General features: G+C 52.0%; 2 protein-coding genes across 2 annotated transcripts; both read left to right on the forward strand.

Moving 5' to 3' along the window:
• Nucleotides 1-1,762: 1,762 nt before the first annotated feature.
• Nucleotides 1,763-4,405, forward strand: LOC120644314 (lecithin-cholesterol acyltransferase-like 1). The gene is made up of 2 exons (XM_039920920.1): nt 1,763-2,238; nt 2,347-4,405. The coding sequence occupies exons 1-2, from the start codon at nt 1,778-1,780 to the stop codon at nt 2,495-2,497; spliced, it is 612 nt and encodes a 203-aa protein (XP_039776854.1). The 5' UTR covers nt 1,763-1,777; the 3' UTR covers nt 2,498-4,405.
• On the forward strand, nt 2,755-3,237 carry LOC120645592 (lecithin-cholesterol acyltransferase-like 1). Its single transcript, XM_039922375.1, has one exon. It carries the CDS (start codon nt 2,755-2,757, stop codon nt 3,235-3,237), a length of 483 nt encoding a protein of 160 aa, XP_039778309.1.
• Nucleotides 4,406-14,668: the final 10,263 nt, after the last annotated feature.

Consider the following 14,668-nt stretch of genomic DNA (forward strand, 5'->3'; position numbering starts at 1 on the left):
AATGTTAGTGAAAATTGATGTGTTATGGTCCTGAGAGTCTGAAATCCAAAGGAATGTTGGCGGTAGAAATCATTGAAAACAACCGCCAACAGTTCTATGCATGACACAAGTGTCCTATACAATGCAATCAAAGTGGGCGAAACATTCTTCCCGCATCCTCCACAAGGTACCATGTGCTAATCATCATTACAACCATATTTGTTTTACAATAATAGTGAGTATTAACTTGTTTTTTTATCTATATCTAGGCAAATACTATGTTGTCGATGCAGGATATCCTAATCGCCCTAGGTACCTCTCTCCATACAAGGGTGAAAGGTACCAAATGCCAGAATGGCATAGAGGTACGGAACCTAAGACTCCAATGGAAAGATTCAATCGCATTCACTCATCCATCCGAAATGTCATTGAACGATCATTTGGATTATTAAAAATGAAATGGCAAATTCTCTACAAGGTGCCATCCTATCCTATGTTCAAGCAAAAGATATATGATTGTTGTGGCAACTATGGTCCTTCATAATTTTATTCGGGAACATGGAGGTGATGACGAAGACTTTGCCCGTTTCGATCATGATCCTAATTTCATACCAACGATACCAGAAAGATACAACAAATATGCAGTGCCATCATCGGCATTCGATGGGTCAACATCTGCACCCAACGCTCCAACAATTGATTTATTTTGTGATGAAATGGCGACCGCAGTTTCTCTAGCTTGGAGGTGGTCGGCAAAGTTTATTATTATCATTTTGCATGTGAACATGGACGCGAATTTATCATGTGAACTTGGAACTTGCATGAGAACTATGTCAGTGAACATTGCATATGGTAAAAAAGAAGGGGTAGAATATGCTATTCCTCATAATTCCTCTCTTGTTTACAACTCCTTGTTTTCCTGGAGTTGGTGGAGTGGAGCTGAAAAAACATGGAGTTGGTGGAGTGGAGCTGTTTTTATAAAGTTGGAGTGCTCCCAAACAGGCCCTAAATCTGATTTCCTGTGTTCTAATTCTTGTGTTCCAAACAGAAGTTCCTATGTTTTCTTTATATTTTCCTTTCTCCTGTTTTTTTGCCAAAACATCCAAACCACATTCCTGCATATCTTTTCCATTCCTTGGATCCAAAAACCCTCAATGTCTTGTGAAACCTCTATTCTTATATCTTCAAACCTCAACCACTTAATTGATTTAGCTCCATTCTTGTTGCAATAGATTCATATCGACCTAAGACATAGCAGCGACATCTATCACGGTACATGATTTAGGATTTAATTTGAATATTAATTTAATTATTATATGATTTATTGCATTTTCAAATTAAAAGTTAAATAGATCACCTGCGTGTCACGTGCGTCTATGCCATTATGATAAATGGATGGTGGGAGTGGTTATATGATTAGGGATGGTCAATCGGTACAGGCGGATATATACGGATACGAATATTGATAGTTATATTTTTTCTTAGGTTCGGGTTCCCATACAAATAGGACTCTTTCTGGTATATATATCAAGTTTGTTGATGCAATTCAGGCACATTCAAAACTATGTCAAACTCTGGCTCACTCGATTTGGAGCTTGGTCACCAGCTTGCTATAAAGATAAGATTAGATGGAGAGGAAAACAGACGGACAGCTCATGCAGTCATGCATGTGAGCCACACAATGCAACTTGCTCATCCGCGCGGAACGAACAGGAATTCAGCACGTGTCAGGTAGCAGCAATCCATAATTGTCCGATCCTGAACGATGATTGCACAGCGACAATAAGCCTAGACTTGCATGCCCGGCTGGAGATCTTGTAGCCGTGCCGACGAGGCCAACACCATGGCCGCCCCGGTACTCGGCTTCCTCTCAGCACTGCTCCTGCTTCTCCTCCCGGCTCCCCTCCGATACCACTTCTCGTTAGTCCACCGGCAGCCGGCCGACGGCGGCACGGCCCGCGGCCTCCACCTGATCGTGCTGGTTCCCGGCATGAACTGCCCCAACCTGGAGGCGCGGCTCACCGAGGCCTACGAACCCTCGACGCCGCGCTGCGGCCGGATGAGAGGGAAGGGGTGGTTCGGCCTGTGGACGAACCACACCTGGGCACTGGACGCCGACACCACGGCGTGCTTCGAGGAGCAGATGCGCCTTGTCTACGACCCTGCCCTCGGGGATTTCTGGAACCGGCCCGGCGTGGCCACTCGCGTCCCCAACTTCGGCTCCGCTCGCGGGTTCGGTTCCAAGTACCCACCACACCCGTAAGTCCCTCAGCATTCTACTCAACTGCGATCAAGCCATATTGTTACTCCAGTAATGGTACATGCACAGACTCATTGCTTGCCCCGCCCCAACTCTACTCTACACAGGGAATATTGCTTTGGAGCACTGAGGTCTACCCTAGAAAAATTCGGGTACCGCGACGGAGGACCCACTTCGGGGCTCCCTACGACTTCCGGTACGCTCCTCCGTTGCCTGGTCAGAGATCTCGAGTTTACTCCCGGTACTTTCGGCTGGTAACGAGGCTCATCGAGGACGCTACCAAGAAGAACCAAGGCAGGGCCGCCATCATCCTCGGACACAGCTACGGGGCCTTGGTAGCCCTCGAGTTCGTCAGAAACTCCCCGTCGCCGTGGCGGCACAAGTTCATCAAGCACCTCTTCATGGTGGCACCGACATGGTCCGGAGGTTACGTTCGTGCGATAAGAGGAATTGTTTCGGGGCCGCCGGTAGACATGGTTTACGTTCCATCCGCCTCTCGACTGTCGGTGCGATCGATGTGGAGGACCTTTGAGACTGCCATCGTGAACCTACCATCCCCGGAGGTCTTTGGGCGCAGGCCACTCCTGGTGACCAGGAGCAAGAATTACTCGGCGTATGATATCGCCGATCTGCTTGTTGCCATCAGTTCCGCCAATGGCGACAAGCCATTCAGAGAGCGTGAGCTCGCAAAGATGGGCTACTTCAAGGCGCCCATGGTTCCAATGACTCATATGTATGGAATGGGCGTCCCAACGGAGGAGCAACTGGTGTACCGGGAAGGTGACTTCGATATACCGCCTGAAATGGTGTACGGCGATGGTGACGGCACCATCAACCTAAAAAACATGTTGGCGTTCGAGGAGAAGGTGGGGAAACAGCCGGGACAAAGAGAGCTCTTCAAGTCCATCAGAGTTACAAAGGTTCCACACTCTGAATTAGTTATCCATCAACGGGCTCTCAAGAAAATCATGTGTGAGATCGTAGAATTAAATCGCTAGGCTCAAATCCATTGTCTCTTATTAATAACAAAATTCAAAATAATAACTAATCCTAAAAGAAACATTTCTGTGGTGGCCCAAGGAGCGCCATGAAAATCTAGAACCACCAGTACAGCAGGGACCAGTCGGGGATGGTGAGCCTATAGTTATTCTGAGATTGGCAGGCCACCACGTTGATTCCCGACCAGTTCTTCAGCAAGCTGGACTGCATCGCTTCGATCTTCAGTTCGTCACGGTCTTCGTCTATCAAGTGCTCTAGGCTTTAATCACGGCGGCATCGTTGTGATTTCGTCTAGTTTACCTAGTTATCAATTTTACTCTATCTTGTAAGGCCGCATCAACTTGATCTCTTGCTAGATGTGGTAAAATCTAATTACACTTGATCTCTTGCTAGATGTGGTAAAATCTAATTATCTTGCTTGACTAAGATCTATCGGCTAACTTATCTTATACGTTGCTTGAACTGCCAGGTCATAAAGAATTGAACGGAGTATCCTTTATTAGCCGATAGCTTCTTATTCTTAGCATTTACTGAGCTTTTACCGAATTTTTATCTTGTTGCATCTAGATTTACCAGCTAGTAACTTTTAAGTGTATCACCCTGCTGCTAGCGATGTCTTGATTAGGTCTGATCCGACTGGTGGTGACGCTAGATTCACTGTTACAAGCTTGGTGATTTTATTTATAATGAATTATTTGTTTGGCGACCGCTCGGTTTGCTGATTTTATTTACCAGCCGGTACATGCTTAAGTAATTATTTATAGTACGGGCTATCGGTCGCCGGCTCCGTGTATTTCAACTTTATCATCTAGCCGATGGACCTTCATATATTTTATTCCTCCAAGTGTTGTATCGGCTCAGCATGGTGATTCTATTAACTGCCGATACAACATCATTACATACCTTGTCAGATCAATTGATGGTCAAACTGGCACGTTTTGCACCTGCGCGAAGTTATTTGTAGCATGCGCCGGAGTAAAGCAAATTTCCCAAGCCGATCACTGGATATTTACGTCAACACGCTTTTGGAGCACCTGGTGGGACACGGAACAAATATCATTGATCAGCTGCCTTAGATGTCTCATCATTTTCTGGCTGCAGATCTTGTTCATCTGGAGGCCATCATCAGCTATGTACTCTTCTATTATAAAGTATATTGGTAGCCGACACTACTAGAAAAGAAGGCTTTAGTACCGGTCGGGAACCCCCGGTTTGTACCTGTTTCCCGACCGGTACCGCTCTTCCGGTACTAAGTGCGCGTGCACTTAGTACCGGTCACTTCGCCCGGTACTAAATGGCATGTTTAGTACTGGTTGGTAACACCAACCGGTACTAAACTGTTGGCCACGCCACGCAGCTAGGCCAGGCATCTTAGTACCGGTTGGTGATACCAACCGGTACTAAAAGAATTTTTTCTTTTTCTTTTTGAGCCTTTATGTTCTCTTTTCTTTTCAATTTCAAATAATTAGTTGTCGGTGTCCGGACCTCATGGTCTAACACCAACTAGTGAATATGCCGCGTGTCCCGGTCTCCATATGGTTGATGCAAGAAGAAACACAATGACACTGGGTTTATCCTGGTTCCGGCCGATGAGGCCGTACGTCCAGCAGAGGAGTGTGCACTATATTACTTGCACCGAAGTGCTTGTAGTAGGGGGTACAAGCTGAGGCGAGAGAGAGAGAGAGTGAAGCTCCTAGATCTCTTGGTGTATTAGGAGTGATTGAGGTGAGTGCCAATATCGGTGGAGCGAGTACGTGTGTTCTCGTTGTCCTTCGATCCGTTCCCCCTCCCCCTTTTATAGGCTCAAGGAGGTAGGGTTACATGCATGGGGATCAGTGAGGTCGTCTACTTCTCCCCCCGTGGTCTGGGGGAGAACAGTTGGTCTTCCCTGTCGCCGAGCGCTGTGGGGCATGGCGCAAGTCATGGTCATCATTCTTGTGAATCCTTCCGCCCACGCCCGGAGCGCGTCCTTGTCCTGTGGCGCCAGTCAACGGCGTGGTGATAGCTGTAGAAGTGCGCAGAACCCCACGTCGGATGAGCTGAGGCGTCAAGGGTGTGCCTGGCTTTGGTCGAGGCTCGTACTGTGTTCGGGGGTCGTTGCCCATGGCCCCCCCCGAGGGTCCTGCAAGGGAAAAATGTACAAGGAGTAGGCAGCACAGTGGTGGGAGGTGTCAGGTAAGTCCGCACAGGGCTCTGCAGACCCGCCCTACCCTGGGAACAGCAGCACAGTAGCGGGCGCAGGTTGATGAGACGCCGGTCATGTCCGCTGTCCGGCATGATGGCCGACGTCAGCTGACACCGCCTGACACCGCCCGATTCCTGCCCCGTGCTGTGGAGTAGTTGGTGAGTAAATGCGCCCATCCTGTCGGGTGGTTGGGCCGCTACCCCGGTCCGCCGACGGCGGTCTCGAATGAGGCAGAGATTGCTCCTGAGCCGAGGGCCCGTAAAGGGCTCGGCCGAGGGTGCCTCGAGCGAGGCGGAGTCCGTCCTTGCATCGAGGGGCCCCGTCGGTGACCCTCGAGCGAGGCGGAGATTGCCTTTGCTTCGAGGGTCCTCAGCAGGGCGCCCTCGAGCGAGGCGGAGATTTCTTCCACGGTCATCAAGGCCTTAGGGGGGCCGTATCGTGTTGCTGGGCCGTGGGCCGAGCGTGACTTGGGTTTTCCGTGCTTGAAGTGGATTCGGGTGTTCGAGTTTGGGAAAGGTCCATCCTGGGTGCCGAATCCTATTTTGCGCGTGTTGAGGGTGTTTTAGCCCAGGGTTAGGGTGCCCCATAATTATGATACCCGATAGTAGCCCCCGAGCCTTTGGTCGAGACAGGGGACTCGGCCAGAGGGTATTTTGGCGACTTTACTCCTTGATGTGATCGATAGGCGCAGCGCTCCCGCTGGGCACGTCTGGGTGCTCGCCTGATGGATGTGAAAACTCATGCGTCGCCTGCAGAGGAAATACTCTGGCGCGCGTGCCCCTTCTTGTTTTGTTTCGGTGACGAGATGCGTCAGCGCGCCGAGCGGGCCAGGGCCACGATGGCGCCTGCGGCTCCGCAGCCAGTGCTGGCGCCGCGCTGTCCCGTGTACAAGGTCTCAGCTCTGCCTTCCCTAGCTGCCTTGCGACACGTCATTCGAGGACTGTCGGCCAGCGCCAATGCTGCGCTGCTCAGCATCAAGGGGCTTCGGCTTTGCCTTGTTCGGTCATGCCTTGGCACAATCACCGAGGGCATCTTTGGCTTGTGAGGCATTGTGCCTTCACGGGTGGTACAGATCTTGCCCATGATGTTGGGCTAAGGCTTAGCATTCGATGAGGCTATAAATAGGGGTCCAGGGACTCCTTTGCCGTTCTAGCTTTCCTGCTCTTGCTCCTAACCTCCCTTTAACTTGCAATGCTTCCTCCCATTTTCTATGATTGACCCCCGGATTGGGCGGTTCGAAGTCCTTAGGTTTGAGGCTAGAAGAATGCTTGCGAGCGGTGGGTGAATGCTGGAGAGGGCGTGCTTACCATCCCTCAGCTTCAGTGGAATAAGCAGAAGAACATCGGGCCTATGGTGGGTCGGCTTCTGTGATGTCTCCCAGCCTGTAGGGATGGTGAAGCGTCTTGGGCGCAGGGGCGGTGCCAGGTTTCGCCGTCGTTCTGCGCACCATCCTCGTCGACAACAGGACGGCTCTCGGAGAGGTGGTGTCCGAGGGTGCTGTCCGCCAGCTTGACCCCCTGCAAGGTCTTTGGTGGAGGAGAAGCCAGAAGAAAGCTTGCGAGAAGGGCATCCCTTCGAACCCGTGCAGTCTGGAGGTTGCTTCTCGTGCTTATCTCATAGCCCAGCCGAAATGTCGGCCAAGGACTTGGTGTCCTTTATAGGCGGCCGCTCCTCCCCAAGATAGGAAATGTTGCCACGTAGGTGGCAATTCGTTTGTACCTTTCGACGGCTTCGAGCCGGTGACCCTTTGTAATCTTTGTTTGCAAAAAGCAATGAAGTCTTCATTTCTTTGGCGCGGTGTGACTTTTGTTTGTTTATTTGGGGGTTTGTCCCTCGAACTTGTGAAGTTCTTTCCGTGGGGGGCCCGTCAGCTCACCCTCGGGTGTAGCCCACGAGGCCTTGGGGGAGTGGGAACACTCGTCCAAGGGCTATGAGCATAGTGTTTGATGGTTGGCTGGGCAGCAGGGCCATTCAACGTTCATTTCAGTCGGCCTCGGCATTATTTTAGCTAGCATCGGCACTCAGCTAAGAATGCGACCAGTGCTCCCTTTGGACCGATTCAAACGGCTCTCTGAGCGTGCAAGGGGGGCAGTCCGACATGCAGGACTTCACCACCGGGCGATGTCCGGTTCATTCGAGGGTGTTGCTTTTTGCCGAGGCGTACGAGGAGCCCCCCGAGCCCTAGCCCGTGTGAGGGCGATCAAAGGGATCTCTCGTCTTGTTGGTACGAGCCTCCGTTTGCCTTTTCGCAAGGAGGAGGGGTGAAACAAGCCATGCTACCCTTGCCCGGGCCGCGAGACATGGATGTTTCGGTGAGCTGCTAGTGGGTGGTTCGAGCGAACGTCCGTGCCCCGTTCGATAGGGGTCGGCTCGTGGTCCAGAGACACGTTCCATAAAGCGCTCACAGGGGTTCGCTAGGCAGGGCTCGGACCCATTTGATTGGGTCCGAGGGCTCGATGCTCTCCCTCGATGGGATCCCTCGTACTAACCGCCTCTGTCTGGCCTCGAACCCAACGTAGTGCATCTCGAACTCGCGTTCGAGGCTTAGGCCTTGTGTGAGCATGCCCGTGTTGCCCCTGACTCTGTTGATCTGGGCAGCTGTTCGAACCCTCTGCGGGTCAGCCTTCGAACCCCTGATCAGTAGGGCTCAGAATAACAATTCCTTTGTTGGTAAGGAACCCCTCGGAGGGGAATATTCTGTCACAGTTTTCGGCGTGGCGCTAAGTCATGGAGTAATGCGCGTCACGGTCTGATGCGCATAGGGCGGGTGTGCCTTTTGTGGCAGCATTCTCGGGCAGACGGAACGGTGCGGGCGGCCGCAGAGTGATGGGACGCCATCAATAGTGCGCCCGCGCCGCTTCGGGAGTTGTCCCGCTGCATTTACTGCGCGTGCACGCGCCCTTCTGCGATTGTGGGACCTAGCTGGCAGTGTCATCGGTATCTACCACATTGAATGTGATAGATTTGGAACTGCCGCGGGGAATCCGCCTCGCTGCTGCAGTTAAATAGGGAGGTGCGGGCGTGGTGGTTCGGCTTACCTTGCCGTTGCCTTCTTCCTCCTCTGGCCGTTCTCCACTCGAGTAAACAGGCGAAAGAGGAAAAAGAGAGACCGAGAGAAAGAGAGAGAGAGATAGAGGGGGAGAGAGAGCAGGCGCACCTTTCTTCCCCTCGAGCCTTCTTCCCCTCCTTCCCCCCACCATCGCGATGGCGAAAGTGCAGCTCGTCGACCCGGTGCCGTGGGGCTGGTCCCCCGCCGACCGGCACCATCTGGAATCGTTGGTTGCCGCCGGGTTACTTGCTCCAAACACTAATTCGGTGTGCCCGGTGTGGATTGCGCCGAGGTCAGAGACGACGCCGAACCTTCCGAGTGGTTACATCATCAGTTTGGCGCGGCTGCACAAGCGGGGCTTCGGCGTCCCCGCTGGCAGGTTCATCCGTGCGCTTTGCCACCACTGCGGGGTGGAGTTGCACAATTTCGCCGCCAACGCCACCTCGCAGGCGGCGGTCTTCATCGCCGTCTGCGAGGGCTATTTGGGGATTCCGGTCCACTGGGACCTATGGAGGCACCTTTTCCAAGGCGAGCTCTATACCGAGTTCGTCTCGACGGGGGTGAGGAGGCCTGTCCGCGTCGGGGGCCTGACACTCCAGCTACGGGGATCGAGGAAGGACCTCTACATCCCTTGCAAAATGACAACCAACAACAGCAAGTGGGACCGCGGGTGGTTCTACCTTCGCAATGACGACGGGCGGCTCCCGGCGTACATAGGCAAGGTGTTGTTGGAGAAGACAGACGCTTGGTCATACGGGGTGTCACCCCTCGAGCGCCAGGCGAGGTTCAAGGTGTACACCGATGCGCTCCAGCGCCTAGCGGGCAAGGGGCTGACTGCGGCCATCATCATTGCCAACTTCCATCGGCGGAGGGTGCTTCCCCTCATGGAGAGGAAGCTCCCTCTTTCCCAGATGACGGAGGACGCCCCGTTCGAAGGTACCCGGATGATGGAGGAGCTGCTGACCGACGATGTGTCGGCTCAGCAAGTGGCGCGAGCGGTGCCCCAGCCCCGAACAACCTCGCGGACTATTGGAGGGTCTCGATGCACCCCGACGCGGGGTTCATCAACGTGGTAAATCTCGTTCCCAGCCGTCGACGAAGACATTGCTTTTCCTTTCCTAAACCGAGTCCTGTTCGCAGGGGGCGCGTGGCCATGGCTACTCCTCGGATCCTCCGCTCCCAGAAGTCCGATCCGCGAACCGCGAGCTCACGGAGAGCAAGAAGGATCGGAAGGACGCGGAGAAGCGTCGTAGTGAGAGGAAGAGGAAGGAGAAAGAGGCGAGGGACAAGGCGAACTGGGCGCTGGAGAAGAAAGGCAAATCGTTTATCCCGATGCCCGACTCCACGCCTGAGCCGGAGTCCTCGCCCTCGGTGGAGGTCGAGGCTGACTACTCAACGCTGCCCGACCCCGACACAGAGGGGGCCGGAGGCTAGTTGTCGGACCAGCAAGGAGCTAGCACCGAGCCCCCGGCGCAGGCCGAGGGCGAAGATATGCGTGCCCTGTCGCCGGTCGGGAGGCCGCCCGCGCAACCGATTGTGGGGACCCTCAAGCAGGCTTCGCCACCGAAGCCTCAGACTGGCCCAGGCGCGGCACCTAGCGGTTGCTCGGCGAGATCTAGCGGGTCGGCACGGGCCCCAAAGTTTTGTTGGCTTGATTCCTCGGGGTAAGTTTTCTTCCATTCATTTTTTCGATCCTGCCTACCACCTTTGCTTTTGTTGGCTTGATTCCTCCCTCGCTCGACTCAGCATGAAAGTCCCTACTGCTCGGGTTCCTTCGCTGGCACCCAGCAAGGCCCTCAAGATGGGGAGGTCCGCGACGCCGGGCACGGCGCCGCAGCCCCCGAGCGGGAGGTCTCGGTCAGCGGAGGAGATCGCCGAGGAGCTCGGGGCGGGGATTGTCCGAGGGGCTGCATCGGCTAGCGCGCAATTGGGCGTGAGCGACTCCGATCGGCATGGCACAGAGGCCGCCATCAGGCCGGGCACCGAGGGGGAAGCTGGCCGAGGTGCCGTGGGAGGGACCGGCCGAGGCGGCGAGGAGGATGCCGCCCAGCCGGGCACTGGTAGAGAGGTAAGGACCGATGGGGCTGCGCCGGAGCAGCCCGTTGGTCAGGCAGAGAGAACAGGCCCCGTCCCGGAGCCCACGGATGCCAGGGATGAGGGAGCCACGATGGTGGAGTCGGTGGTGCAGCTGGTGCCGCGGCCGGCTCCAGAGGTGGTGCCGATGGTCGAGATGCCGCCGGAAGACGAGCGGGAGGTGAGGGTGTTGGGGCAGTCCGAGGACCCGGAGCGGGTCGCCCCGAGCACCGCCCCCAGCGCTACCGGCGTTGCCGCTTCTTTCAAGGGTGGCCTTGATGCCGGACAAGGGCCCCCCGCGGGAGCCGAGTGGGCGATGGTCCAGCACGGCCCCCCCTCGAATTTTAGTCGCAACTAGTGGGAGGGGGAGGAGGTCTGGAAGGTGTAGTATGAGGTTGGTTCCCAGATCCAAGCCGCCCTCGACCGCGCCTTACAGCTCCATAAGACGACGGATTTCCAAATCAGCAATGTATGTGCCCTTCCCCAGAACTCGTCTATTTCCGCTCACATTCATATGTCGTCCGCTCACGCCCTCCGCTCGCAGCGGCTGAAGGAAATCTCGCGTGACAAGAGCGCTGAGCTGGCCTAGCAGTACTTCAAGGTGCAATGGCTCGGGCAGTGGAACGCCAATCTGATCGCGCGGCTGGGCGAGGCCAACACCTTGGTGTTCGATCTGGGGGCGCAAGATCGTGCGCGGAAGGAGGAGCTGGCCCGAGCCATCGAAGAGCGCGATGCTGTGACACCCTAGGTGTCTGCACAGTAGAATTGCATTTATTTTATGCATCATGTGCTTATTTTTCTTGAAAAAGGATCTTATTGTAAAAATCTAAGGGTAGTTGTGTAAATATGATTTAATGCAGGGTCCTTTCTATAACTTAATTTGAATAGGGAGAGCAAATATTGCTTTTGTGGAGGGTTTATTTGCAAAATTTAGTGTAATCATTACATGGCAGAAAATTTTTCATTTCAGTCTAAACTCAAAGTGAATTTGCTATGGAAAAGACAAAAGTCCTTTAAACTCAAAATCCTTCCTATGTTTTCAAAATAACTTGTCAACCTTTGGTCAAATCAATTTTTGCACAACATCAAAGTTGTAGATCTTGAAAAGTTGAACAAATTTCATGTTGGGCACTTTTTCAATTGAGCCCTAGTTTAGGAGTTATTTTTTTTACAGTAGGGCCCCTAAACTTTTAGGAAATTTCAAATCAGTCCAGACTTCATCTCCCACCTCTCTGCTTCTCTATTTCTCTCTGCCGCCGGCGCAGAGCGGCGCCACCCGTCACTGTGGAGGGCCGCAGGCCACCTCCTGCTTGCCGTGGTCTCCCACGCGTCGCGCCCAGACTCCACGCCGCCCTCCTTCCCTCGCGCTGGATCTCCCCTCCCTTCGCCACGCCACCCCGGCCATCCGTGCGGCCGCCACCTTGCCGTCGCCATGGAGAGCTCGGGACCGAGCCCCAATTCACCTCCTAGCGGGTGCCTCGGCACCAGGGGAACCCTCTCATTCTGTTCCACTCACTCTCTTGACAATTCCCTGCCTGGAAACCCCAGAACGCCGCCGCCATGGTCGCCGCCTCCCTCTGAGCTCACCATCGAGCCCCCTCCTCCGCCTTTTCCCGCCCTAAATCAACCCCACCAATAGCTCCCTCATGTCGCGGTGAAGCTCCCCGACCACTCCACGCCGCTTCTACCTCACCGGAACGGCGCCTCCGCCGCTGGCCGTCGCCACCGGAGCAACTGCTGCGCGGGGAACCCCCAATCCGGCCACCCCGAGCCCCAAGAAGACCACCATCGGGTAGAGCTCGGTCCTCTCTTGCTCCTCCACCGCATTCCCCTCGCCGCCGGTGAGAGAAACCACCGAAAACCGGCCGGCCCCACCCGCCCTTTCTCCTTGCTAATATATTTGTGCTGGTAGAAATATTAGAGTTCTGAGTGTGAAACTTTTTCCATGCCTACATGTTACTAAAACCGTGCTGTTGCCCAAGTTTTAGAAATTTTCGATCTATTTGGCTATTTCTTTGATTTAATGCTTATTAAGTAGGATTTAACTATGGTAAATAGTTTCCTTACTTAGAAAATTCTGAGAATTTTTGTGTAACTCTTCTTTGGTCATATATCCATGTCTGCAAAATTTAGGATCCAGAAACACAATATAACTTCCTGTACTAATTAGTTTATCATATGTGATTTAATTTTGTCAAAATTATTACTTCAGTTTTATGTCCTAGATAAATTCTAAAAAATTTATGTGGTGTTTATAATCATGTGAAGCCTGTTCTGAAAAATTTTGAGCTTCATAAGTACTGTAGTTTGTTATGTAGAATTTGATCTTGCTCTAGGTGTAGTCTGAATAACTGTTTTATTCTGATTAATTGGTGGCATGAAATGGAATGAATTTTACAGGGTAGATCACTCTCTTTATCTACTGTTTGAAGTAATTTTACTGAAGTTAGATACTGTTTGTATACTGAGTTACTCAATTCTTTGCAAACCATGATTTAAATGCTATATAAACTAACTAACACTTACTTTGTAAGTTTAATCAAATTGTTTTGTGAAGTTGATCTTGTTGTTTTGTGTAGTAATCATTGTTAAGTAACTACCCTATAAACGCTTGCCCATATGAATGTTTGTTTGCTAAATGTTGGACTACAACTTTATCGTGAAGTGTGTTTGTGTAATACTGTTCTTGCATCACATATAGATACGACTGCTCTAGCGGACGGGACGTACGAGTTGATCCCGGAGTCCGAAGAAGGTGATCTAGAAGCCTAGGTGAATGCCACTGTACTGACCGAAGCCCCGGACCAAAGTCCGGAAGAGCCCAAGGCTAATCTAGTTAGCGACTATCGCGAAGGCAAGCCCCGGACATAACCCAGTATTTCAAATTATTACAATTTATCGTTATTACTTACTTTTGCATTTACAGTTCTTAGGATTTGAATTGAAACCATAGATGCATGATCCTAGGAACCTATGTACTGAACACTAGACCTAAGTTCGAATAATTGCTAAGCTTATAGGACCGGTAAAAGTCGAGTCATTGCCTATCACTCGCGAGCTCTATAGGAATTGCTTGTTTACTTTCTGCTATCAATATAAGGACGACGGACGGGGTCGTGTTCAATATCATGACCTTGTGTGAGACCCCGTCTGTGTTGATGAACTTGCTAAGGTCGCGGTGTGTGGTAGCGGTGGTCAAGTTTTTGAACGTACTAGCCGCATGCCGTAAATATGGTACGCGGTAAGCCTAGTAGCCGATCGGACCGGTGAGTGGATATATCTTTCACTCTCTCTTAGAGATAGGTTTTTATTTATGTTTATGTTGCGCAACACCGCGGCTACAGGGAGGAAGATGGTGCCCTGTAGTCGGGGAGAGTGACCCTATCCACAGGTTGGAATGAAAGGTAAACAGTTGTTTGGGAACGACCCGACGGTGTTCCAAACGTGTGTGTTAGGTCTGCCTGGCCAGGTTAACAAATTCGATTCGAATCGTTCGCTTCTCACAGTTTGGGACTGCTTGATCCCTTTGCCACATAGAGTAATAAGAGTAACATTATTATGATCAATCTTGATGTTTGCTTAAAGTTCTACCATGGTTGAATAGGAGTAGTTGCTTACATAGAATGGTTAATCAACTAGAATCTTGGAAGCTAAAATTTGAAAGTAAGGACCTACTCTTTATTGCTTTTCAGCAAAAGAAAAACCAGAGCCTACAAAACCCTGCATAGTCTAGCTAGGTGGACTAAGTATATCCGTTGACGGTTAAGTCTTGCTGAGTATTAGAATACTCAGCCTTGCTGTTGAAACCTTTTTCAGGTATGAGTTTTGAGGACCAGATCACTAGTCTGTCTTGGCCCTGCTCTTTGCCTCCTGGCTGGTCCGTAGAATGGGATCCGTCTTTGGCCGGCAATGACCCTGACGAGTGATACCTTGCTTGGGCTAGCTTGGTACCCTTTTGCGACGTGTTGTAGCCGTCGTGTTTTCTTTCCGCTGCTTAAACTCTGAACGTTAAACTTATGGCTTGTATAACTGTTTTACTAAGTTTGGACCTGTAATATTACTTTGAACTTGTGTAATAACTACTATGCCTGTGTTGTAAAATATGTATGGTTGTAATATCTCT

Source organism: Panicum virgatum, chromosome 8K, assembly GCF_016808335.1.
Source record: "Panicum virgatum strain AP13 chromosome 8K, P.virgatum_v5, whole genome shotgun sequence".
Taxonomy (NCBI): Eukaryota; Viridiplantae; Streptophyta; class Magnoliopsida; order Poales; family Poaceae; genus Panicum; species Panicum virgatum.